The sequence below is a fragment of the Canis lupus genome, chromosome 8 (assembly GCF_048164855.1).
Source record: "Canis lupus baileyi chromosome 8, mCanLup2.hap1, whole genome shotgun sequence".
Classification (NCBI taxonomy): Eukaryota; Metazoa; Chordata; class Mammalia; order Carnivora; family Canidae; genus Canis; species Canis lupus.
In genome coordinates, this window is record NC_132845.1 from 5,463,973 (window position 1) to 5,490,747 (window position 26,775).

General features: G+C 34.4%; 2 protein-coding genes across 5 annotated transcripts in view; one reads left to right on the top strand and one right to left on the bottom strand.

The window, feature by feature from the left end:
- LRRIQ3 (leucine rich repeats and IQ motif containing 3) overlaps positions 1-15,032 on the bottom strand; it is a 174,136-nt gene extending 159,104 nt beyond the window's left edge. For 2 of the 3 annotated variants that reach the window (XM_072834077.1, XM_072834079.1), the window contains exon 1: positions 14,875-15,032. The gene's annotated coding sequence lies outside the window, so the exon portion shown is untranslated. Of the gene's footprint in view, positions 1-14,785 lie in introns of all 3 variants that reach the window. The other variant, XM_072834078.1, reaches the window with a different exon arrangement.
- A 19-nt stretch (positions 15,033-15,051) lies between these two features.
- Positions 15,052-22,446, top strand: FPGT (fucose-1-phosphate guanylyltransferase). 2 transcript variants are annotated; one of them, XM_072834080.1, is made up of 4 exons: positions 15,052-15,210; positions 16,568-16,735; positions 17,896-17,988; positions 19,817-22,446. In XM_072834080.1, the coding sequence occupies exons 1-4, from the start codon at positions 15,129-15,131 to the stop codon at positions 21,271-21,273; spliced, it is 1,800 nt and encodes a 599-aa protein (XP_072690181.1). In that variant the 5' UTR covers positions 15,052-15,128; the 3' UTR covers positions 21,274-22,446. The 2 variants fall into 2 exon arrangements, with proteins under 2 accessions (XP_072690181.1, XP_072690182.1); XM_072834081.1 differs by having other exon boundaries at positions 20,634-20,938.
- Positions 22,447-26,775: the final 4,329 nt, after the last annotated feature.

Here is a 26,775-nt window from a genome sequence, read left to right on the forward strand (position 1 = left end):
ACATTAAAAAAATACCTCAAATAAAAAAGCTAACTTCTTACCTCTAAGAATTAAAGAAAAAACAACAAATTATACCCAAGTTAGCCGAAGTAAGGAAATAAAAAAGATCAGAACAGAAATAAATGAAATAAAACAAGATTAACAAAACTAAGGGTTGGGTTTTGAAAGAATAAATAAAATTGGCCAGCTTTGCTAGACTTAACAATAACAACAACAACAAAACAACAAAAAAACCTGAGAAGACTCAAATAAAGTCAAAATAAAAGAGAAGACATTGTAACTGATATCAAATAAACATAAAGAATCATGAGAATACTATGAATAATTATACAACAAAGTGAACAATCTAGGAGAAATGGATAATTCCTAGAAACATAAAATCTACTAAGACTTATTCATGAAGAAATAGGACATCTGCACAGACTAACTCCAGTAAGGGAATGAATCAATATCAAAAACCTCTCAACAAAGAAAAGTTCAGCCGTGGAGGACTGAATTGGCAAAATCTGTCAAACATTTAAAGAATGAGTGCCAATCCTTCTCAAACTCTTCCAAAAAGGTGAACAGGAGAAAACACTTCCCAATTTACTTTACAAAATCATCATTACCCTGATACCAAAGCAAGATAAGGATACTAAAGAAAAGAAAATTATAAGCCAATATCCCTAATGAATAAACATGCAAAAGTCCTGAACAAAATTCTTGGAAATATTATTCAAAAATCAGCATTAAAAAAATTATACACCATGATCGATTGGAATTTATCCCTGGAATGCAAGAATGATTCAACAACGCAAATCAATCAGTGCAATATATCTCATTGATGGAACAAAGACAAAAATTATAAGATTATCTCAACAGATGTAGAAAAAGCATTTGATAGATCAAATTCTTACATGATGAAAACTCTAAAAAAAGGGTGTATAAAAGGATTACAATTCAACATAACAAAGGCCATAAATGGTAAGTCAACAGCTAATATATATAGCAATAGAACATACAACATGGTAACTATAGTTAAATACTATATTGTATATTGAATACTTGAAAGTTGCTAAGGGAGGAGTATATCCTAAATATTCCCATCATTAATTAATTAATTAATTAATTATATGAGGTGATATATGTATTAACTAAGCTTATCATGATTATCATTCTGCAATATACATGTGTATCAAATCATCATAATGTACACATGAAGCTTACACTATATTATATGTCAGTTATATCTCAATAAATCTTGAAAAAAGACTTTTAAGTACAAATGGCAAAGTATCTCTGATTTAGATTTGATCTGTTCTTTTTTTTTTTTAATTTTTATTTATTTATGATAGTCACAGAGAGAGAGAGAGGTAGAGACACAGGTAGAGGGAGAAGCAGGCTCCATGCACCGGGAGCCCAACGTGGGATTCGATCCCGGGTCTCCAGGATCGCGCCCTGGGCCAAAGGCAGGCGCCAAACCGCTGCGCCACCCAGGGATCCCAGATTTGATCTGTTCTTAATTGTGAAATCTTTCCCTTTGAATTCTCTACAACCAATATCCAAATTTTTGTTCTGCATAAATAACCATGTATCCCAAAATCTATTGGTTTAAAACTACCATTTTTTATATCTCAGGATCTGTAGGTTGACTTGATTCAACCAGGTAGTTTTTTTTCCAAGTGATATTAGAGATTCAGTCTTGTAGGGCTCATCTGAACTGACACCTCCAAGATGGCTAATATACATGTGTGATACATTAGCAAGAACACTAGAGGGTAGGTTCAGCTAGTGTGCTAGGATGTATGGTCTCTCTCACCATACTGTCCCAGGTTCTCTCCACCTACACCAGCCTTTGCTATGTTATTATTTCACATGTCTATTTGTGTGTCTCCATAGTAGGGTAGCAAGACTTTCTCCATTGTTGTCTCAGGACCAAAAAGGTACAAAAGTAGACCCTGTCGGGCTTTCTGAAGGGTAAACCCAACTGACACAGCTCTACCCCAACCACATTCTATTGGTTAAAGGAAGCCATTGTTATTTTTGAACTTATTTTTAAGCTTATAAAGTTAGAAAAACAAGAAACAAATATAAGTTTCTCTGAGCTTGGTGACCTCAAACAAGTTATACACCCTCAGTTTGTAATGTATCCAAGTTATATGCCTCAATTTCCTCACCTATAAAATCAGGATCACAATAGTACTAAATGGATAGAATTGTTATGAAGACTAAACGAGTTGGCATAGAGACTTTAGATAGTGTCTGGCACATAACTAGCACTATAAATAATTGTTACTAAAATAAATCTGGCTCAATTAACAACTCAACATAGAATGTGGTCTTCAAAAAGTAATTAGGGCACTTCTGGTTTCTGGTCCAGCATATAAGGAGCTTAGAAGTTGTCATAACAGTCTAAAAAATAAAAAGATAAACAAAATGAAAAATCAGCAATTCTTAATCAGAAAAGTGCGGTTACAATGAAAATCACTGAATTAAAAATCAGAGAAACAGACAGGTGGATTCAAAGATTCATAAGTGACTGGAATAGAAACTCACCAGCAGAACACAACTCAAGAAACTTCTGTAGGAACCAGTGCCAGGGCAGGAAACAATGACTGACAAGCAACTAGAGGCTAGGTGTTGACAACTCAGATTTAGAAACTCCAGCCCTCATCCTTTTGTGAGACTAACATCCAGGAGCTCTACCAAGTCCTTGGAGTGAATATTAGAGAAAAATTTGCTCAGGCTTCTGACAAGGAGAGAGGAAAGGAATAATTCTGAAATATACCAGACCAACCCTGTTCTTCTTAACAAGACCTGCCCCCAAGAGAAAATATTTAACACACAATAAACAACTGAGGTCTTGCCAAAGCCTAACTAACATGCAAGTAGGGAAATGTCGAACTATATCTCTGTCAAGCCTTCCATTTGGGGGAAAGGAAGTGCACAATTCCAGCCCACTGTAGCCATCTCGTCCCCCCCCTAAGGTGTAGGAAGGCTGAGAAGCATGTGTGAAATTCACAGCCTAGGAAGCACAGCCTAACTAGACTGACACCTATCCACACCTACCACCACACCACACACTATTTTACTAGGATTCTTTTCACCAGTAAATGATGTCTGGCTTTCAATAAAAAAATTACAAGGCATACTAAAAGACAACATACAGCAAGCATAAGAACCAGATTCAGATACTACAGGAATGTTGGAAAGATCAGACTGAGATTTTAAAACAACTATATCTAATATGCTAATGACTCTAAAGGAAAAAACAGACAACAAACAAGAAGAGACAGTGTAAAAAGATAACAAATTTTAAAAATAATCAAAAGAAATGGTAGAGATCCAAATCATTGTAACATAAGTGATTAATATCTTTGATGGCCTCTTTAGTTGACTGGATATGCCTAAAGGAAACAATCTTTGAGCTTGGGAACATGTCAATAGCAATTTCAAAACCAAAATTCAAAGAGAAAAAAAAAAAAAAAAACACTGAAAAAAGCTGAACAGGATATTCCAGAACTGTGAAACAACTACAAAAAGTGTAACATATACATAATAGGAATACCAGAATGAGAAGAAAGTGATATTTTAAAAAAAGAATAAATATTTGAAATAGTAATGATGGGAGAATTTATGCAAGTTAATGTCAGACACCAACCCACCAATATAAGAAGCTCAGAAAACACCAAACAGGGTTAAGGCAAAAACAAAATAAAAACAAAACAAATAAACAAAACACCAATGGGGAGAGAGATACCTTATCCATAGAGGAGCAAAAATCAGAATTATATCCAACTTCTCCTAAGAAACCATGCAAGCACAGAGAGGATAGAGTGAAATATTTACTGTCAAGAAAAAAATAACTCATTAATATAAAAATCTATGCCCTGTGAAATTGTCTTTTAAAAGCAGATGAAAAATAAAGACTCTCAGACAAACAAAAATTGAGGGAATTTGTTACCAATAGAATTGATTTGCAAGAAATGTCAAAAGCAGTTTGTTAGAGAGAAAGAAAATAATATACTTCAGAAACTCAGATCTACATAAAGAAAGGAAGAGCAGTGGGGAACAGGTAAAAATTTGCTCAAATACTAATAGCAAGATGTATTTTATTATCTATGTATATATATTATATGTATGTATGCATATGTATAAATAAAATGAATGGCAGCAATGATGTAGAATAGGAGGGAAGAAATAGAAATATCATGTTATTAAAAGGTATTCACACCAATGTGAAGTAGTATATGTTATCTGAGAATGTACTTGTTATTGCAATCTCAAAGGCAACTAATAAAAAAAATTAAAAAAAATAAGTTATGCTGAGATAAGATAGAAAACGAAATCATATACAGTGCTCAATTAAGCCAAAAAGGCAGGAAAGAGTTGAAGGCTAAAATTGGAACAAAAGCAAGAGTAACAAATAGAAAACAGTAACAAATATAGTAGCTATTAATCCAACTACAGAAATAATTTATTTAAACATCAATGATCAAAGCACTAACGTAAAGATATCATGGGTCAAAGTTAGAGTAGATCAAAAAATCACATCAACTATATGTTGTCTGGGAATCATACTTTAAATGTACAGACCTATAATAATTAAAGTGATGGAGGTTAATTCTACCAAACATTCAAACAGTTAATACAAAGTCTTCTCATATTCTTCTAAAAAAGGAGAGGAGAAAACATTTCCAAACACATTTTATGTGCTCAGCATTATCTTGGTACCAAAACTAGAGGACCTTATGGAAAAAAAGAGAGAGAGAGAGAGAGAGAGAGTCATGAGCCAGAATTCCTGATGAATGTAGACACAAAAATCCTCAACAAGGTATTTGCAAACCAAGCTCAACAATGCATTAAAAGGATCACACACCCTAATGCAGTGGGATTTATGCCTGGGTTGAAAGGATAGATCAGCATGCACAATTGGATACATGTGATGATATACCACATTAACAAAATGAAGGATAAAAACCATATGATAATCTTGACAGCTTCAGAGAAGCACTTGACAAAATTCAACATCCATTTATGATGAGTATTTCAACAAAGGGTATGGGTGGAACACAATAAAGGCCATATATGACAAACCCACAGATAACATCATACACAACAGTAACAGCTAAAAGCTTTTCCTTTATGATCAGGAACAAGACAAGGATGCCCACTCTCACCATTTTTATTCGACATAGTATTAGAAGTCCAGACAGCAATTAGGAAACAAAAAGAAATAAAAAGCATCCAAGTTGGAAAGGAGGAAGTAAAACTGTCACTATTTGTAGAGAACATATTGTACATAGAAAACCTTAAAGACTCCACTAAAAAACACATTAAATAAAGGAATTCAGTATAACTGCAAGAAACAAAACCAACCAAAATCTTTGTGATCCTATACACCAATAATCAACTATCAGAAAGAGAATTTAAGAATACAATGCTATTTACAGTTACATCAAAAAGAATAAAATACCTAAGAATAAATTTAGCAATGAGTAAAAGACCTGTACACTGAAATTAATTAATTAATTAAGCCATAGATAGAACATAATCAGGGCCACAAAACAAACCTCAACAAATTTAAAAGAACAGAAAGCGTGTATCTGTCTCAGAACATAGTGGAATTAAACTAGATATCAATAAAATAAAGATAGCTGGAAAATATCAAAATACATTGAGATTAAACAATGCATTTCTAAGCAACATATGGCTCAAAGATAATTTTTTAAATATTTTGAACTAAATGAAAATACCCCTTATCAAAATTTGTGGGATGCAATAAATGCAGTGTTTAGAGAGTAATTTATAGCATTGAATTTACATATTAGAAAAGAAGATCTAAAATCAATCATTTCAGTTTCCACCTTAGGAAACTAAAGAGGAGCAAATTAAATCCAAAGTAAGCATAAGAAAAATAAATCAGTAATATATTTTCAGTAAACATATCTATGAAAAATTATTATAATCCTTGATTATATTCTCAAATATTTGAGGATGGGAGTATTTTGTCATTATTTCATTCCATATGTCTCTATAAATATCTAGAAATTCTAGAAATGTTAACTTTAACCAGATCATATGAAGGGTCTTTTTTTTTTTTTTTAAGATTTTATCTATTTATTCACGAGAGACACAGAGAGGGGCAGAGACATATGCAGAGGGAGAAGCAGCCTAACACAGCACTGGATCCCAGGACCCTGAGATCATGACCTGAGCCAAAGGGAGAAGCTCAACACTGATCCACCCAGGGTCCCCTGAAGGGTCTTGTACAATGAAAAACAACCAACTTTTCACTTGTTTTCCATATCTTAACTCAGGAAAAAAGTGTCTCCAAATACTGTGGTTCCTACAAAGATATTTCTTCATTATCTGCCAGTCATTCAAAGTTAATGAAATTCTTAAATACTGAATCTCACCCCAAGTGCTTGTAAACATATTTTTGGTTCCTATTAACTGATCTTTGTTTTATACAGTTTAATTTTTAAGCCATTCTCAACTATTTTTTTAGTTGGTAATATGAATTCTAAAATCATCTTAAATACAGGATCATTTATATTTGTGTTTTCTACTGCATCATTATTCATCTCTATTGATAGTATTTATTTGCCAACATATAAACAACCTTTATATAAACAAAATTCTAGAATAGAACATTATTGTATGAGATCAAGTTATGCTATTCAAAGAAAAGAATATGAAATTAGTAAATTATAAGATTAAATGTAGTCCTCTGTATTTCCATTTTTTAAGAACCAGCATTCTATACTGAGTATAAGGCATTTTTCAGTTATTCAGACTATTCAATTAAATAGTCTGTCACATAGCCCAATCAGTTTGAAGAAGTGAGGATTCTCATGGAACATTTAATTTTATTTCTTATTCTTTATTGCACATCAGTATAACTAAAATAACAGAAATTCTCAGGCCCCATTAGTCTACCTCTTGAATCTTATCTCTGCATCTATGGACCCAGATGATTATACTGCCCACCAAGGGAAGCTGAAAACCACTGCAATTGAGAACTCCTCTTATACCTACTTAAAAGCCTGTGTACGAAGTACTACCAATTTTAAATATTACAATTAAAGAGGAATCCAGGCACTTGTGTTCCTTTTATATTTTTGATAATTTCACAATTACTTTGTAAAATGCACATATAAATGTGTGTAACATCAAGTTCAATTAATATAATGCTCAAGAGGCAAATTTAAGTGTAGCAACATATTATGGAAAGCATCAGGACTCCAATTACAGTTTCAAAGAAGTCCTGTAGTTAAAAAGAAATCAGTACCATTGTCAGTAAACCTATTTTATATCAACTAAAGCACTAATTTAAAAATTATCATACATTTTTAATCACGCTGTAAAAACTATGTCTTTATAAAATGTACATCATTTGTAAGTCTCTTTATTCCTTTTTCATTTAAAAAATTGGCAATAAACATTGAAAAATAACTATATGAGGTTATAATAAATGAATATCTAAATTAAATATTGAAAGGTAAAAATGCTTTATTCTGTATGTTTATCTCCTTTTCAAATGGATAAATCTTTTAAAGAAAATTTTAATAAATATTTTAAAGAAATTAAAAAAAAATGTTTTGCTGTGTCAATGACCTCTGGGCATCACACTCAGTCACTGGAATTTTAGATGACAGGTATACAAATGCATTACTATTTTAAGTAAAGAGTGTATTAAAACATAATATTAGTTTGGTGATCTATGTTACAGTAACTTATTTTTTTAAGCAGTAGTTATGACATTATTATAAGTTGAATTCTGGACATTAGACTCCAGAATTACAATAAAATTTACTAAGATTCTGCAAATAAAATAAAATAATGAAAACGGGAGGAAAATAAAGGTTTATTTTTTTCAAAAATCTAACTGTTAGAAATAGAACTAGTAATATTTTATATCTGTTGTGGTTGTAAACTACTTGTAGTTTAGAATGTCTGCAATATATTTAGGCCCATCATAAACATAGCAATTATTTTTTTAATGAACTTTTTATTTGGCCAAACAATTCATCGAGTCACTACTGTTTTGATGAGGACTTGCCATGATTTTACATCACATGCAAAATGCACTTTAAAAATTAAGGAGAGGAGTTATAGCAGAAGAGCTAGAATTTAATATCTCCTGACAAATGAAAATGGAATCTAGTTGGTTTGCAAGTTTATATAAAGAACATTGATTCCTTAAAACATTGCATTTTTGTGGTATATTCCACATGTGTCCAATGCCATAAAAAGTCATCTGGAAAAATGAATCAAAGATGCGCTTATAATCAATACAACTTATTTTCTGTCCTTTAAATGTATTTGCTTTCTAAAATTAAGAGGGCTGTAGATTTCTGTTCAAAAATTTTAAAAAAGCTTTTGTGAAAACACCAGTTTTCAACTTTTATTTTATTCCTTGCTTATAGACTGTAAAACTATAAGCATGAAAAAACTCTATAAAAGGTGATGAGCCAGAAGATGGATATAAAACAATAAAAGCTAATAAAAAAAATCTAGAAAAATATCTGTATAGAAATCAACACCTCTTAAGAAATCATGTGGGCAAGAAAGAATGAAGTAAAATATTTAAAGTATTAAGGAAAAAAAAAAAAACCTACAATTCTGTACCCTGTGAAATTATCTTTCAAACTGAAGGAGAAACAAAAACTTTCATAGACAAACAAACATTGAGGAACTCTGCTGCCAGTAGACCTATCTTACAACAAATGTTAAAAGAAGTTCTTTAGAGAAAAGGAATATTAGGTTCATTTTCTAATTATAAGGTACTTACACTACCTGGGAAGGGGCAATGTTATTTGAAAATAAAACTGAATTAGTTAATAATATGGATTGCAAAGTTCAGGGCAACCACTAAAAATGGTAAAATAAGAACTATAACCAATATGGCATGAAAGGAGAGAAAATGGAATCATATACAATGCTCATTTAAAACCACAAAAGCCATAAAAAGAGTGAAAGATGATAAAAACAAAGAGTAATGGCAACAAATAGAAAACAACAATGGATATATTAGTCTAAATATGTCAATACTCATTATGAATGTCAAAGGTCCAATGAACCAAGTTAAAGAGATTATCAGATGAGATTAAAAAACAAAACAAGGGGATCCCTGGGTGGCTCAGTGGTTTAGTGCCTGCCATTGGCTCAGGGCATGATCCTGGAGTCCCAGGATCGAGTCCCACATCAGGCTCCCTCCATGGAGCCTGCTTCTCCCTCTGCCTTGTCTGTGCCTCCCTCCCTCTCTACCTCTCTCTCTCTCTCTCTCTCTCTGTGTGTGTGTATGTGTCTCTCATGAATAAATAAATAAATAAAATCTTTTAAAAAAAGTATATGCTGTCCACAAGAAACCCACTTTAAAGGTAAAGACATAAAGTGATAAAGATATATCGTGCAGACATCAATCAAAGAAAGCAGGAGTAACTACAGTAACTTTAAACAGAGCATTCTTCAAAGCTAGGGAAGTTATCAGGATAAAGAATGGCATCACATAATAATAATGGGGTCATTTTTCTAAAAAGACATACCAACTGATAAAGTTTATGAACCTAACAAAAGTGAAGCAAAACTGATAGAATTGCAAGAAACAGATGAATCCACTATCACAGTTGGCAACTTCAACCCCACTATCAGAAATGAATAGATCTAGCAGACAGAAAATCAGTAAGAACATAGTTAGACACAACAACACCATCAATCAACTGGATATAATTGACATCTACAGACTAATTCATCCAACAACAATTGAATGTATATTCATTAAAAGCCCACATAAACATTTACCAAGATAGGCCACACTCTGGGCCTAAAAAAATTTAACAAATTTAAAAGAATAGAAATTATACAATGTCTTCCCCAGATCACAATGGAATTAAACTACACAACAATAACAGAAAGATGGCTGGAAAATCTCCAAATATGTAGAGATTAAACAATGCATTTCTAAATAACACATGGGCCAAAGAAGATCTCAAGAGAAATTTGAAAATATTTTAAATTAAATGAAAATAAAAATACAACTTACCAAAATTCATGGGATGTAGCAAAAGCAGTACTTATAGGGAAATTTACCATAAATGCATATATCACAAAAGAAGAAAAATCCAAAAGCAATAATCTAAACTCTACCTTAGGAAACTAGAAAAAAGAAAAAGAGCAAGTCAAATCCAAAGTAAGCAGAAGTAAAGAAATAATAACAATTACAGGAGAAATCAATGCAATTGAAAACAGAAAATCAATAGAGAAAATCCAAAAAGCCAAATCAGGTTTTCTGGAAAAATCAACATCGATAACAGGCAAAGAAAAAAGTGAGAGTGAACACAAATTATTAATATCAGAAATTAAAGAGAGGACACTACTACAGACTCCATGGACATTGGAAGTATAATAAAGAATTACTAGGAATAGTTCCATGCACAAAAATTGGATATCCTAGATAAAAATGGACCAATTACTTGAAAGACACAATCTGCCAAGTGCACACAAGAACAAATAGACAATTTGAGTAGGCAGATATGTATGAAATATATTGAATCAATAATTAATAGTCTTTCAAAACAGAAAGCATCAGACCCATATGAGTTCACTGAGGAATGCTACCAAATTTAAGGAAGAAATTATACCAATTCTCTACAATCCCTTTCAGAGGACAGAAGCAAAACCTAACTCATTCTATGAGGCCAGCATTATCCTAATGCTACTGCCGAAGACATTACAAGAATGGAAAACAACAGATCAATATTTCTCCTGAAAACAGATGCAAAAATCTTGAAAAAAATTTTAGTAAATTGAATCCAACAATGTATAAAAATAATCTACTAAGTGGGATTTTTCTCAGGTATGCAAGTCTGTTAAACATTCAATTAATGTAATCAATCACATTAACAGGGAAAAAATCATATGATCATTTCAATAGATACAGAAAAATAATTTGATCAAATCCAACCCTTTTCATGAAAAAATTTCTCAGGGATAGAGAACTTCCAAAACTTGATAAAAATATCTATAAAAATTCTGCAGCTAACATCATACTTCATGGTAAGAAATTAGAAGCTTCCCCGCTAAGATCAGGTCCAAGGCAAGGATGTCCCAATTCATCACTGCTTTTTAACATCGTGCTGAAAGCCTTAGCTAATTCAGTAAGACAGATCAGGGAAATTAAAAAATATACAGATTGGGAAGAAGGGAACAAAACTGTGTGTGTTCACAAATGACATGATCACCTATGTAGAAAATTCAAAAGGGGGTGCCAAGGTGGCTCAGTTCATTAAGCATCTGCCTTCAGCTCAGGTCATGAACCCAGCATCGGGCTCCCTGCTCAGTGAGGAGTCTGCTTCTCCTTCCTCCTTTGCCCCTCTCTCCCACTCATGATCATGCACGTGCTCTCTCTCTCTCTCAAATAAATAAATAAAATCTTTATTTAGAAGATAATTTGGAAGGAAAAAAATCCAAAATCTTTATTTGGAAAGAAAAAAATCCAAAAGAATCAACAAAACAAAACAAAACAAAACAGAAAACAAATAAAAATCCCACCAAACCCTGGAGCAAATAAGAAATTTTAACAGGTTGCAGATATAAGGTCCATACACAAAAGCCAATCAGTCTCCAATATACCAGTAATGAACAAGTTAAAACACAATGCTGTTTATATTACCACCCCAAAAAATGAAATATTTAGATATATATGTAACAAAATAGGAGGAAACAGAAAACTGCTGTTCCATTTTGCTGATAAACAAAATCAAAGAACTAAATAAATGGAGAGAGACTCCATGGGCATTGATAGCTTGAACAGGAAAACTCAGTTTTGAGATACCAGTTCTTCCCAGCTTGATCTATAAATTTAATGCAATTCCATTCAAAATCTCAGTATCAACAAACTAAATTTTAAAGTTTATTTTAAAAAGGCAAAAACCAAAAAAAAAAAAATAAAAAAAAAAAAAATAAAAAGGCAAAAACCCACAATATCTAACACACTATTGAAGAACAAAGTTGGAGGAATGACACCGCCGACCTTAAGACTTACTATAAATCTATAATTGTCAAGACAGCATAGTACTGTCAAAATAACAAAAATATAGACCAATGGAACAGAACAGAGTCCAGAAATAGACAAATATACTCAAAATCTCTGACAAAGAAGCAAAGTCAATACAATGGAGCTAAGATAGACTTTCAACAAATGGTGCTGAAAGAACTGGGCATCTATATGAAAAACAAAACAAAACAAAAGAATCTAGACACAGATTTTACACCTTCAGAAAAATTCATTCAAAGTGGATCTATGACCCCAATCTAAAACAGAAAACTATAAATAAAACTCCTAGAAGGTAACCTTGAAGAAAATCCAGATGACCTTTGGTATAATAAAAAATCATAACCCATGACAGAAATATTTTATAACCTATACTTCATTAAAATTAAAGACATATAATTTGCAAAAGGTAATGTCAAACGAATGAGAAAGCAAGCCACAGACTGGGAGATAGTATGTACAAAAGACAGATATGATAAATAAGTTTAAATAAATAACTTTTATCCAAAAATATACAAAAGAACACTTAAAACACTTAAAATGAACAACCAGATTTTAAAATGGGTCAAAGACCTTAATTAAGATTTCACCAAAGAAGATATTCAGATGTCATATTAAAACGAGATATCATTACATTCCTATTAGAATGACCGAAATCTTGAACACTGACACCACCAACTGCTGGCAAGGATGTGGAGCCACAGAAATTGTCATTCATTGCTGGTAGGAATACAATATAGTGCAGCAAGCTTGGAAGATGGTTTGGCTATATCTTATAAAACAAAACACACTCTTATCATAAGATCCAGTAATTGCACTCCTTGGCGTTTATCCAAAGGAGTTGAATACTTATTTCCACAGAAGAATCTGCACATGGATATTCACTACAACTTTCATCATAATTGCCAAAATTTTGGAGCAACCAAGATGTCCTTCAGCAGGTGAATAAAGTGTGGCACATCTAGACAATGGACTATTACTCAGCATTAAAAAGAAATTGGTTATCAAGCCATGAAAAGACATGGTGTACGTTAAATGCATATTACCAAGTGAAAGAGACCAATCTGAAAAGGCTGTAGGATATAAAATTCCAACTATATGACATTATGGAAAAAGCAGGACTCGATCCCTGGTCTCCAAGATCAGGCCCTGGACTGAAGGCAGCACTAAACTGCTGAGCCACCGGGCTGCCCTGGACTGACCTTTTTAGACACGAGCAAGTGGCACCAAAAATCTGCAACACTTTGTTTCACTCAGTGAGAAAAACAAAACAAACAAACAAACAAAAAACCTTTCTGTAAGGCTTCATCACCTCTCAGATCTGTATCTGTATTGCTCACTCCCTTTCGCTCCCTCTCACCTCACTCAAGACTTCTGTGTTTTCTGAATATTCTTAATGTTTTGTTTTTATTAACAATAACAGAAAACTGTTAAAGCATAAAACTATGGAAGAATAATCTCCCTTTTTTAAAAGATTTTTTATTTATTAATTCATAGAGACACACACACACAGAGAGAGAGGCAGAGACACAAGCAGAGGGAGAAGCAGGCACCATGCAGAGAGCCTGACATGGGACTTGATCAAGGGTCTCCAGGATCATGCCCTAGGCTGCAGGCGGCACTAAACCGCTGCGCCACTGGGGCTGCCCTAATCTCCCTTTTCACTCCAATTATTCCTCTACAAATGCACAATTAAATGCAAAGCCAGGGCTCTGGCGGTGGGGAGGACCCTAAGTTGATGGCAAGTTAAGTTCATGGCAAGAACTTGTAGAGCTCTGAATGCCTGTCTATGTTACTGATGAAGAGTTTCATGAAGACTAGATTTCTAAAATAAATTGGTAGATGATTTCTGGGTTTGGGATTGAAAAAAATGGAGCTTTGAACTTCTCTACTACTGATTGTGAGACTCTCACTAAGTCATCATCTGGTCCACAATTTTCTTACATGTAAGATGAGTAGATGGTGCGACTCATCCCAAACCTGGACACTAAGTCATCATCCTGGTCCGTAACTTTCTTACATGTAAAGATGAGTAGATGGTGTGACTCGTCACAAACCTGGGCACTAAGTCATCACCTGGTCCACAACTTTATTACATGTAAAGATGAGTAGATGGTGCGACTCATCACAAACCTGGACACTAAGTCATCATCCTGGTCTGTAACTTTCTTACATGTAAAGATGAGTAGATGGTGTGACTCATCCCAAACCTGGGCACTAAGTCATCACCTGGTCCACAACTTTATTACATGTAAAGATGAGTAGATGGTGCGACTCATCACAAACCTGGACACTAAGTCATCATCCTGGTCTGTAACTTTCTTACATGTAAAGACCCGTAGATGCTGGGACTCCTACTCACAGACACCCACCCAATACAGGTCCCTGTAGACATCTACCAGAACCACATCTAACAAGGCTTATGCCCAATAAGGTCACTTAAAGTTCCTGGTCAGTCTGCGCCTGCGGAAAAGGCCAGAGAACACACCACATACCGCAGATGCCTAGGGACCCAGGGCCCGGTGGCAGGTGCATCACATAACAATTCACAAAACCCTATGAATTGAACTCAAAACTGAGGGCGGGCGCCGCAGAGCTACGGCCCCCGGAGCGGGGCCACATCTTGAGTGCGCGGACTGTGCATCCGGACGCGGGCTGGGGGCCCAGGTCTTCGGGTGACGCCCCAGGGCGGGGGTATTCAGGGTCCGCAGGCCTCCGCGGGCCGCGCATCCGCAGGGACGCAGCCACCTTCCAGGGGAAGCCGGGGGCTGGGCCGTGGGGTCGTCCGCTCCGCGGGTCGCTTCGGGCAATTCCGTCGCCCAGCCCGAGCCACTCACCGGGTCAGCTGGGCTGCAAACCTTTCGAGGTGGGAACAGGCGGCCCAGACCCCGCCCCGTCGGGCAAATCCCTCGGCGGCCATCGGCTGCCGACGCCGTTGCCAGGGAAACGACGCCGGACTCGCTCGGGACGTGGTCACGTGCGGGACGCGCGTAAGGGGGCGGGGCCGAGGCGACCCGGAGCCGGGGGCGCATGCGCGCTGCGCGGCGTTGGTGGAGGCTCGGCGGCCGCCTGGGCCCGGCGGGGTGTCGCTATGGCCGCCGCGGGTGCGGGGGCCGGCGCGGCTCTGCGAGAAGCCGCCCAGCGGAAGTTGCGGAGGTTTTCCGAGCTGCGAGGTAGCAGACGGGGCGCCCCACGGATGCCCGGCGGAGGAACGGGTGCCCGCGCCCCGGGAGGCTGTGCGCTCTGGGGTTCAGGGTGCACCCAGCCGCAGCTCGTCCTCCTCTGGGTTGTTGGGTTTTTGGTTTTTTTTCTTCTTTTAATTCTGTCACTGTCCTTCCTATAGGTTATGTTGGTACTTTGTTTCCTTGACTTTATTCCTACTAACATAAGATGTCAAAATAAGAAGGAAACTGTAGATCGAACGGGGGGTGCAACTAATCCGACTTATGCAATGGGTTGGCTCACTCACAGTTACTTTAAGTAAATCAAAAGTGAGCTAAAGTAATGTTTTGACCATGATTTATCCGATTTTAGCCCTTTCCAGCCAACCCCCATACCTACTTTACCGGTTCGCTCCCTGCTGTGAATGCATACTGGGTAAAAAGCAAAACACATGGAGGAACTATGGGTTAGAACTCATAAGAGGAAGTTTGTAGAAAAAAAAAAAAAAAAGGAAAGAAAAGAAAAAAAGAATTAAAGACTGTGCCATTTGTCATTCCTTGTACAGCTGTCTGATAAAATCAGTTGTGCTTTTGATGAAATTACTACCTTAGAAATACAGGAAATAATACTTGAAAGACAGTAAAATGTTCAGGACTATTAGATTTTTGGCTGATAAATCCTGATAAAATCAGTTGTACTTTTGATGAAATTACTACCTTAGAAATACAGGAAGTAATACTTGAAAGACAGTAAAATGTTCAAGACTGTTAGATTTTGGCTGATAAATCCTGTTTGTTGACTAATAAGAATCCTTATTCATCCTGTTTAGCAATAAGAGCTTCCAACTGTCTATCAAAAATTAAAAAAAAATAAATTTTAAAAATCCTTTTTTTTTTTTTTTTTAGTGTGTTCATCAGGGAGTTGGGAGCTTTTCTGTTATCCAGAATTTTAGGTCATACTTCAAAGCCTTTGTAAACTTGCATGGCTCCCCTTAAGGTAGTAAAAAACAAAGTACCTAAATTTATAAAGAGCAACACCCGTAGGAATGGATCGTTGGGTTGAATGGAGGTGGATTTTAGCAAGGCAAAAGTACTTCTCTTAAGAAACATAACAACTTTCAGAATATTTAAATAAATGAACTAGAAACCATCAAAGGAGCCAGTAATATCAAAGAGGAAAAAAAATTGCAAGATTTGTGAACAATCTTCAATAGAACTAGTTTGAATTAGACTACCTAGCCACTAATTATTCTCTAATTCGAAGATGACGACGACAGATTTAGGAAGATAATCTTTGTTTCTTTCCAAATAGGTAAATCTGTAACAGCTGGAGATTTCTGATACGGAGGTCCTTGCTTTTTCCATACAGGCAAACCTGTGGCACCTGGAGAATTCTGGGACATCGTTGCAATAACAGCAGCTGACGAAAAGCAGGAACTTGCTTATAAGCAACAGCTATCAGAAAAGCTGAAAAGAAAGGAGTTACCCCTTGGAGTTCAATACCATGTTTTTGTTGATCCTGCCGGAGCCAAAATAGGTACTCTCTATATGGTCAGATTTAAATTGTGGGTTCTGGGCATAATGATCACTGAAGAAAAGCTTTCCTATGGCTCACAGTTTATGAGCTCTGTATCTTTCTACCTATAGTCTTTCCATACTTTAAAAATTTAATGTAATAAATTTACTATTTTTTGAGAAAGATAAAAGGCATGACAACCGTTCTTACACATTTGACTTACCATGAAAAAGTTGCAGAATGTTATTTAAAAGAGAATTTCATTAATTCCAATAAATTTACTTAGACGGTGAATATTCATTTGGACTTTATCGGCAGAGTCATAAGTTCCCTCCCAACTCCAGAATTCAGAAATTTGAAGATGAAGATTGCAAATCAGGGGAAAAAAATACATACATATACTTGGCCTCTTGGAGCCACAATGCAGAAAGCAAAAGAGTACAGCCTAATGGCCTAAGTATCATAGATACTAACTTTAAAAACCCAGTTTAAGTCAACTTTGCCTTTGACTTTCCATTGCAAATAAAAATACGTGCTATTTTTCTGGGGGCCATTTTCTATGTGAGACTTAAAGCTGAAGCCCCTTGCTACCAGACAGGGTTCCTATATCTGACATTGGCATTGTACTAATTAACCAATGTTTCAGTCCTCATAATGGTGCAGTCAGTACTTTTATGATTCCTATAGATGAGAATCTGAAGCACAGAGAGTTAAATAACTTGCCCAAGGTAACTACTAAGTATAGTTTAAGATGTTTTTTTAAAACATCAGGTTCTAAGAAACTTTAGAAAGGATGTTTAACTTGAATATTTGGTTTTGTCATGTGAGAGAATTATTTTAATGGGTTTTTCAGTTTGTAATTCCACATGTGTATACTTACAGTCTTCTTGTGTTGCATATTGCCTAATTTATCATTTCTTCTTTATTCTTATTACTATTTTCAGAGATAATAATGTTCATCATTTATTATCAAGTGCTGATCTCTAGGTTTCATTGCTAAATATTTATATAACTGCTGTGAAATGTGTATTTAATTTGATACTTTTGCCCGTACCTTTGCTCTCTGCCTAGTTAATTGTAGCCAAAGGCCATATCTTCAAAGTTAAAACACCTAATTTTACCATAATTACAAATTTTCAGTAGGTTTCTATTAATTGTGTTTTTTAACTTTAATTTTTAAGGAAATGGAGGATCCACACTTTGTGCTCTTCGATGTTTGGAAAAGCTATATGGAGATAAATGGAATTCCTTTGTCATCCTATTAATTCATTCTGGTAAAGTTATACATTTTCTTTTCAGTAATTTACATTTTACCTTTGATATCTTAGGGACTTTTTTCTACCTTTGCAAATACGTTCCTCTCCTATTTTTATTTTCTTTTTTAAAGTTATTCTGCTTTGAAAACATTTCATGTTTTTCTTGATATTTTAAAGTTGTAAGCAGCATGATTTTTTTTCACAAATGTTTCTTTAAAATTATAGATCACATACATGATCAACTTTTCTGGGATATTATTTTTAGTATGTATATAGAAAATTACTTTCCTAGAAAATTATTTTCCTAAGATAGAACTCATCAAAATATGAACATTTCTTGATAATGCTTTAAAAGGGATTATGGTTGTAGGGGAGAGGCTGGCTTAGCAATGTGATTACCAGATTTTTGCCAAAACCCTCGATCATGCATTTTTTCATGTGATTATTGGTGATGAAAGTCTAAATCCTTAAAAACAAAAGAAAGGGTGATAACAAAACATGAAGAGAACAAGAAAGGTTTTAAGAGGGAGAATTACACACAAAAGAAGACACTTTAAAGCAGAAAAGTAGGAAAGAATCTCAGAATAAAAGAGTTTTTTTTAAATTCAATAAACTTAGTCGTATGAAAATTTTGGTTATATGAAAATCTCTGTTACTTTGCTGTATGTACTGGGAGCTGATGAAAGCATCATTATGGACTGGTACCAGTCTAGGGACAGGTATTTCAGAACTACTCATCTACATGGCTTTCAAGGCACTTGTTATTCCTTGTGATTTATATACAGAACAATGGTTTTTTGTGAAGATGATATCTAAAAAGCATCCAAGTTATAATTTTAAGACTAACTCTAAAAAAAATAGAAACAAAATTTTACTTTATAGGTTTATTCCAGAACCAGTATTATTACCAAATTAGTAAAAAGTTAGATACTTGAAAATACATAGTTAGAAAGAGGTAATTCTTAGAATGCTAAATTAAGTTGGCTAGTCTTTGGAAAAGGAGAAAAGCAGGAAGTATTAACTCTCATTTGTTGAACAACATACTGTGTGCCAGGTGCTTTACATAAAACATGATAAAGCAAGTATTATTCTACATTTGCTGATATGGAGTAAATCCAAAAATAAACAACTAAAAAGTGGTGAACCAGAGTTTGAACCTGTTTTTGTTTGACCCTTTCTTCTATGTAATGCTGCTTCTCACTCTAACCAGTTACATAAAAATGTTGTAAGCTTTTTAATGTAGTTAAGAGAGCATGCTTTTCAAGGAATTGAAAAGTTGTAAAACTCATCCTAGAGGGAAAAGCTTGTTTAAATTAAAAATAAGTTTTAAATGCTTTCAAGTAAATGCACCTTTACTTCCTCTGAGTGTATGTAATAATTTGAGGAAAGACACTGCATCTGGAAATTACTCTTTAATAATTATATCTCGGAATTGGTATGTTAGGTTTTTGTGACTTTTTCCCCTCTATGAGGTGGATTCTTAATGTAAGAGTTTAAACATTGTTGCGATTTCAATTTATTGTTTAAAATATAGGTATAAGATCATGTTTTAGCCCTATGGTCCTTTTTACAAAGTGTACAATTTATTCAAAACAATTCACAGCCTCTAAAATATAATGGAATTCTTTCCTAATGTAACATTGCATTATATCAATTCACTACAGGAGAATTGCTCTTTGAATTTGTAACCTAGAATTTACTATTCTTTCCTGAGTTACAGTAATGTATTATATCTATATTAAATATCTTCAGAGATATTTTGAGTTGTAACTGATGCCCCTGGGTTTTTAAAATCTTACAGTCTTGTAAACATTTTAAAACTGTTATTTTGTTTAATTTTATATAGGTGGTTACAGCCAACGCCTTCCAAATGCAAGTGCTCTGGGCAAAATTTTCACTGCATTACCTTTTGGTAACCCCATTTATCAGATGTTAGAATTAAAACTAGCCATGTATATTGATTTCCCCTCACACATGAATCCTGGGATTCTGGTTACCTGTGCAGATGATATTGAACTTTATAGCATTGGAGAATGTGAGTTTATTAGATTTGACAAACCTGGCTTTACTGCTTTAGCTCATCCTTCCAGTTTGACTGTTGGTACCACACATGGAGTATTTGTCTTAGAACCTTTTAGTGCTTTAGAATACAGAGACCTTGAATACAAGTGTTGCCATCGTTTCCTTCATAAGCCCAGCATAGAAAAGATGCATCAATTTGATGCTGTGTACAGACCTGGCAATTTTTCTCAACAAGAATTTGCTAAGGGTGACACTCCTTCTCTTAAATTAGACTCTGAGTATGTCTACACGGACAGCTTGTTTTATATGGATCATAAATCAGCAAAAAAGTTACTTGCTTTTTATGAAGAAATAGGCACATTGAAGTGTGAAATAGATGCCTATGGAGACTTTCTGCAGGCTTTGGGACCTGGAGCAACTGTGGAATACACCAGAAATACATCAAATGTCACTAAAGAAGATGCAGAGTTGGTAGACATTAGGCAGAGAATATTTCATCTTCTTAAAGGAACCTCATTAAATGTTGTTGTTCTTAATAATTCCAAATTTTATCACATTGGAACAACTGAAGAATATTTGTTTCATTTTACTTCAGATAGCAATTTAAAGTCAGAGCTTGGCTTACAGTCCATAGCGTTTAGCATCTTTTCTGGAATACCAAAATGCCATGGTAACACATCTTGTGTCATTCAAAGTATACTGGATTCAGGATGCTCTGTGGCAACTGGCTCAGTTGTGGAATATTCCAGACTGGGGCCTGATGTTTCAGTTGGGGAAAACTGCATTATTAGTGGTTGTTCTATCATAACAGCAGCTGTCCTGCCTGCGTATTCTTTTGTGTGTTCCTTAAGTTTGAAGATGAATGGATACTTAAAGTATTCAACTATGGCATTTGGAGTGCAAGACAACTTGAAAAAGAACGTTAAAACCTTGTCAGATATAAAATTACTTCAGTTCTTTGGAGTCTCTTTCCTGTCATGCTTGGATATTTGGAATCTGAAAGTTACAGAAGAACTGTTCTCTGGGAACAAGACATGTTTGAGTTTGTGGAACGCTCGTATTTTCCCAGTGTGTTCTTCTTTGAGTGATTCAGTTACAACATCCCTAAAAATGTTGAATGGTATACAGAACAAGTCAGCATTCAGCCTGAATAACTATCAACTGTTGTCCATTGAAGAAATGCTTGTCTACAAAGATGTAGAAGACATGATAACTTATAGGGAGCAAATTTTTCAAGAAATTACTTTAAATAGAAAACAGTTGGATGTAAAGACATCTTAAATATATACTTTGCCTTTCTTGATCGAGCAAGATTGTAAATAGAGTTTTCTGTAGACTTTTGTTTGTTTCACTGAAGTGAATTAATGAAAATTAATATTAACATAATTGCTATAGCATAATATTAAAACATAAATACAAGTAATCCATTTGTAATGAAAGGTTATTTCAAAGCTATGTAAGTTCAGAAAAGGGACTTTTTGATATTTAACACTTTTAATTTTCCTTTTTATTAAAGATGGATTTGTAGAGCATTGTGCTCATATGGTACTATAGTAATTTTAAATAATTTTCTAAACATACCTTTAGAATTTTTCCATCTTATTTTGGGGCTTTGGTTTCAGTACAGTTCTAAGTCTCTGAGCACAGTAGTCCCATTCTGATGAACTAATAAAAATGGCATGCTACAAGGTCTTCAGCACTGTAAGAATACTGTGGGAATACTTTTTTTGGAAAGAAATCAATCAATCACAAATTTAGATGAAATCAATGCTTAAAATATTGTGATTAATTAATAAATAATTACAAACAGCTCTGAAATTGAAGATAAAAATGCATCCCATTTATTACCAAAATGAAGCTAAAAGTGTTTATGTATTATTTTACCATATAAACTTGAATATATGTTTCTGTATCTTAAAATTTTCCCCTAAAGTTCCATCCATACAAAAGCATACACAAAACTCAAATACCTGTGTGGGGAAGATGGTAGAAATAATTGGGATTCATTGATAATCCTATAAATTCATTTTGACATTACTTAGATCCTTTTTATTAATCCCTTTAATAGACTTAAATTACTAGATGGACTGATTTTACTATTTCATTTTTTTTTTTATTTTGTCCTTGGTGATGGTACTGAGAAGCAATAATTGACCAAAGATAGGCAGCAGGAAGGAGCCAGAAGAAGAGAAAATGAGAAAATTTAAAGATGGTGAACAGCCTCAAGAAAATAAAAATTTGCTGAAATCTCAAGTTATATATTACTATTTTTCTGTACGCATGGATGTGAAATGTCTTTATGTATACATTAACATCAATATAAAAATAATTGGTAAACCAGAAGTGGCTTGTCTACAAACTTCAATGAGGCTATTTATGTGTTTTGTTTCATTGTTTGTTCCTTTTAAGGTTCTTTCCAAGGAAAAAATAAAAATATGTGGTAGCTGTTGTTTAGCATTGACTGATTTACTTGCCGAGCTTTCAGAAGATGTTATGTGTGTTACTGGTTAAATATTTAATACTGTATTTCACCTAAATGCCATCAATTATTAAGAATTATGTTCCACTAGAAAGAAAACACTACAATGAAATATGACACAATGCTTTCTTTCATTCAGGATCAAACTTTTCTGAAACACTTTTCAGTTCAGGAGTTGTTGATATCCATGTGCTCCCACTCAGTACCATCTTCTGTCCAAAACCTTTGTCTTGGTAAAGCTGGATGTCCTTAGAGTGCCACCACCACACTGCTGTCTGGATTTACTCAAAACTCAACATCAGATATCTGTCCTATAAGTTTTGATTTGATGATTTACTATTTCATAAAATTCAGTCTTCTTTTTGCCTCAGTATAATCACATCTGTGGAAGATAGGTGGGTTCTATTCAAAGTCAATGGGAGGTTTCTGACAGATTGGTGGTCACTATTTTAATCATAATTCTGCACAACGTATGGATTCTAGTTGCTTTGGAATGTTATCTATTCTAAAGAATTTGGCATTTTGTCTTGCTTTCAGATGCATCACTTGGGGTGTAGTACCACACATATTCCATGAACAGGATACCTAACTCGACCAAATTGATAGTCTCATGCATACAAAAATTAAAAAGTTGAACATTTCCTCTTGACTTACTTTTATTTTACAAAATCACAAGCTTTAAATTTCATTTACTCTCAAGGTTTATAAAGGATGGCTGTTATTTATAACTAAATAGAGTCCATAAACTTAATGGAGTTAATAATGAACAAAAAGATCAAGGAGGGCATGGGGGGAAAATATCCAACATTTGGAATCAACTTCAGTTATTTTTTTCTACAAACTAAGCAAAACAAAAATAAAGCATCATTGTATATGAAGTTGAAGTAAAGCTTCCAATATCCAAATGATATGCTGAAAATCGCAAAAATTTGATAGTATTAATCCAGAATTCCCATAACCAGTGATGATAAAAATGCCTGTTCCAGAATGGATATAGGACTGTCACAGATAGTTAATAACTGGTTTGCTACACAAAATAGGGATCCCATTTACATACACTGTGATGTCCTTTGGATTTGAGAAACTAGAAAGGCCCAGAGTTTAGGCATTTTGATGTAGTCTAGCAGAATTAAGATGGAAAGAAAAAGGTTTAAAAATATTTTTAATTTTCTCAAAACTCTAAAGGATTTCAGATGCTTTCTTTGCTTTTTAAATATATAAAACAAGTTTTCGGCTATATCAAGAACTAAATTATTGAAGAAAAGACCTTTATAAATTTACTTGAAAGATAAATTTTACTTTCCTAAATTCACTTGGTACAAAAGAAAAGATTGAATTAATTTAACTGATTAGTTAAACAAATCTGAGTGTCTAAAATTTTGTTTGGACAATAATAATTTTTATTAATTTTGAACACAACTTTTATATGTTTATACTTAGTAAAATTGTATTCCTTCTTGTATTGAACTTTGTTAGAGGTTATTACATATTATTCTTCCCTCCAATACCAATGTGCAATACACTATATAACATAGTTACATGCTCTTATTTGTTGAAATTTACAGAAATTTCTGACTTTGTTTTTAGTGAGGGACAAAACATCAGTCTCATCTCAGAAAGAACCAGTTCCTGCCCTTAGCAGAGCTATCTACATGAGCCATAACAAGCCAAACTTGGCACATCATTCAACCTGCCAGTTGGCTACAGTCAGGTAGGTCAAAATTTTGAGTCAGGTTAAAAACTGAAGTAAAAAAATTGAAAACACGTGCCAGGATGGCTCAGTTGGTTGAACATCTGGCTCTTGGTTTCAGCTCAGGTCATGCTCTCAGTGTCTTGAGATCAAGCCCTTCCTCATGCTCCATGCTCAACACAGAGTCTGCTTGAGATTTTCCCCCACCTCTCTCTCTGCTGCTCCCCTCTGCTTGTGCTCTCTCTCGCTCTCAATGAATAAAATCCATTAAAAATGGCAAAGAGTCTGAATAAACATATTTCTTTTCTTCTCCTGAATCTTCAGTCTCAGGGGCAGGCTTCAAGTTTGGTACACATCTAGTGGCCCACCAATCTGCTCTCAAGGAATGTAAAGTATTGATGCCATCTTGACATCCCCTGCCTGCCTTGCTCCACCTCACCAATATCTCACAGAAAAGAGCTTATAAACTTGTCTGGAGTCCCAGTCTTGCAATTCATACCCAAGGGACACCTCCAGATTTCCTGGCTCTGCTGGCCGTGGAGTTTATGCTTGAGTCCAAAAGGCCTATACATTTGCATACTATTAAAAGCTGCAGCCTGAGAGTGGCTTCTAATCAGCATGAATCTAGGCATTTAGATTCTCCCTTTTGGGACACTGACAGGATAGGCACATCCTTAACTACTAGGAGTTATTAAAAATATAATAGGCTACTTGGACAAGCACAAAAGGTTGAGAAAAAAACGAGCTGAGGCACGGTTGAGAACAGCATGCTTCATATCCTACATTAGGCCATTTCTTTAAGACTAAAAGGTGTTTGTTTCTTCTACTGCACAAAAATCAACACAGTCAACAAAATGAAGAGATAGATCTGTTCCAAATGAAAGAACAATATAGAATTTTGGGGATAGGAATAATGAAACAGAGATGAGTAACTTACTGGATAAAGAGTTCAAAATAATGGTCATAAAGATAGCTTGCTCACTGAACTAGAGGGAAGAATAGGTGAACACAGTGGAAAGTTCAAAAGAGAGATGGAAAGTCTAAGAAAGTATCAAACAGAAGTCACAGAACTGAAGAAGAATAACTGAAAAATGAACCAGAAGGGTTCAACAGCAGACTAGATGAAGCAGGAGAAAGCACCAGTTAATGGAAAGACAGTGCAATGGAACACAATCAGAACAACAAAAAGAATGGGGAAAAATGAAGATAGATTAAGGGACTTACAGAACAGTACCAAATGGACTAACATTCACTTTATAGGGCTCTCAGAAGGAGAAGAGTAAGGGAAAGGGGGAGAAATGTTATTTGAAGAAAATGGCTGAAAATTTTCCTAAGCTGGAGAAAAAACAGACATCCAGATCCAGGAAGCCTAGAGAGTTCCAAATAAGATGAACCAAAAGAGATCCATGCCAAGAGATATTATAATTAAAATGTCAAAAGTTAAAAATAGGAAAGAATTTGAAAAGTAGCAGGAAAAAAATAATTTGTTACATACAAGAGAACCCCCATAAGACTATAAGCATATTTTTCAACAGAACCTTTACATGCCAGAAGTCAGTGGCACAATATATTTAAAGTGCTAAAAGAAAAAAAAAATCCAACCAAAAATACTCTACCCAGCAAAGTTATCACTCAGAATTGAAGGAGAAAGAGTTTTCTAGATAAACAAAAACTAAAGGAGATCATCACCATTGAATTGGCCTTACAAGAAATGGTGAAGGGACTTCCTTAAACTGAAAAAGGTCCTAGTTATTAACAAGAACACATGAAAGAATAAATTTCACTGGGATGGTAAATATATAGTAAAGATAGTGGACTAATCACTTATAAAGCTAGTTTGAAGCTTAATAGACAAAAGCAATAAAAATAACTATGTAGTACATCATATCAAAATGAAGGATAAAAATCCTATGATTATCTCAGGAGCCATAGAAAATGTTTTTGACAAAATTCAGTATCACTTCATAATACAATCTCAGGATTTGTGGACAGTGATTGAGGTAGTGAGAGAATGTACCTTAGCACATAATAAAGGCCATTTATGACCAGAGCTAACATCATACTCAATGGTAAACAGCTGAAAGCTTTTCCTCTAAAATCAGGAACAGGAAAAGTATGTCCACTCTTGTCACTTTTATTTAACATAGTATTAGAAGTCCTAGACAGAGCAATTCGGGAAAAAAAAAAAAAGAAGAAAGAAAAAGAAAGAAAAGAGAAAAAGAAGAAAGAAAGAAAAAGGAAAGAGAAAAAGAAGAAAGAAAGAAGAAAGAAAGAAAGAAAGAAAGAAAGAAAGAAAGAAAGAAAGAAAGAAAGAAAAAAGAGAAAGAAAGAAAAAAGGGCTTACAAATTGGAATGGAAGAAATAAAACTGCCACTATTTGTAGAGGACACAATACTATCTATGGAAAATCCCAAAAGAAAAAAATGTTAGAACTAATAAATGAATTCAGTAAAGTTGCAGGATACAAGGTCAATATACAAAAAATCTTTTTATGTTTCTATACATTGATAACAGATGATCAGAAAGGGTAATTAAGAAAGCAATCCCATTTACAATTCCATCAAAAAGGATAAAATACCTAGGAATGAATTTAACCAAGGAGGTGAAAGACTTG

Bases quoted from the DNA above. Each gene is read 5' to 3' on its own strand.
- FPGT (XM_072834080.1), top strand. From the start codon at position 15,129: ATGGCCGCCGCGGGTGCGGGGGCCGGCGCGGCTCTGCGAGAAGCCGCC. The intron at 15,211-16,567 runs GTAGCAGACGGG...TTTTCCATACAG, and splicing joins GAGGTTTTCCGAGCTGCGAG to GCAAACCTGTGGCACCTGGA. The intron at 17,989-19,816 runs GTAAAGTTATAC...AATTTTATATAG, and splicing joins CATCCTATTAATTCATTCTG to GTGGTTACAGCCAACGCCTT.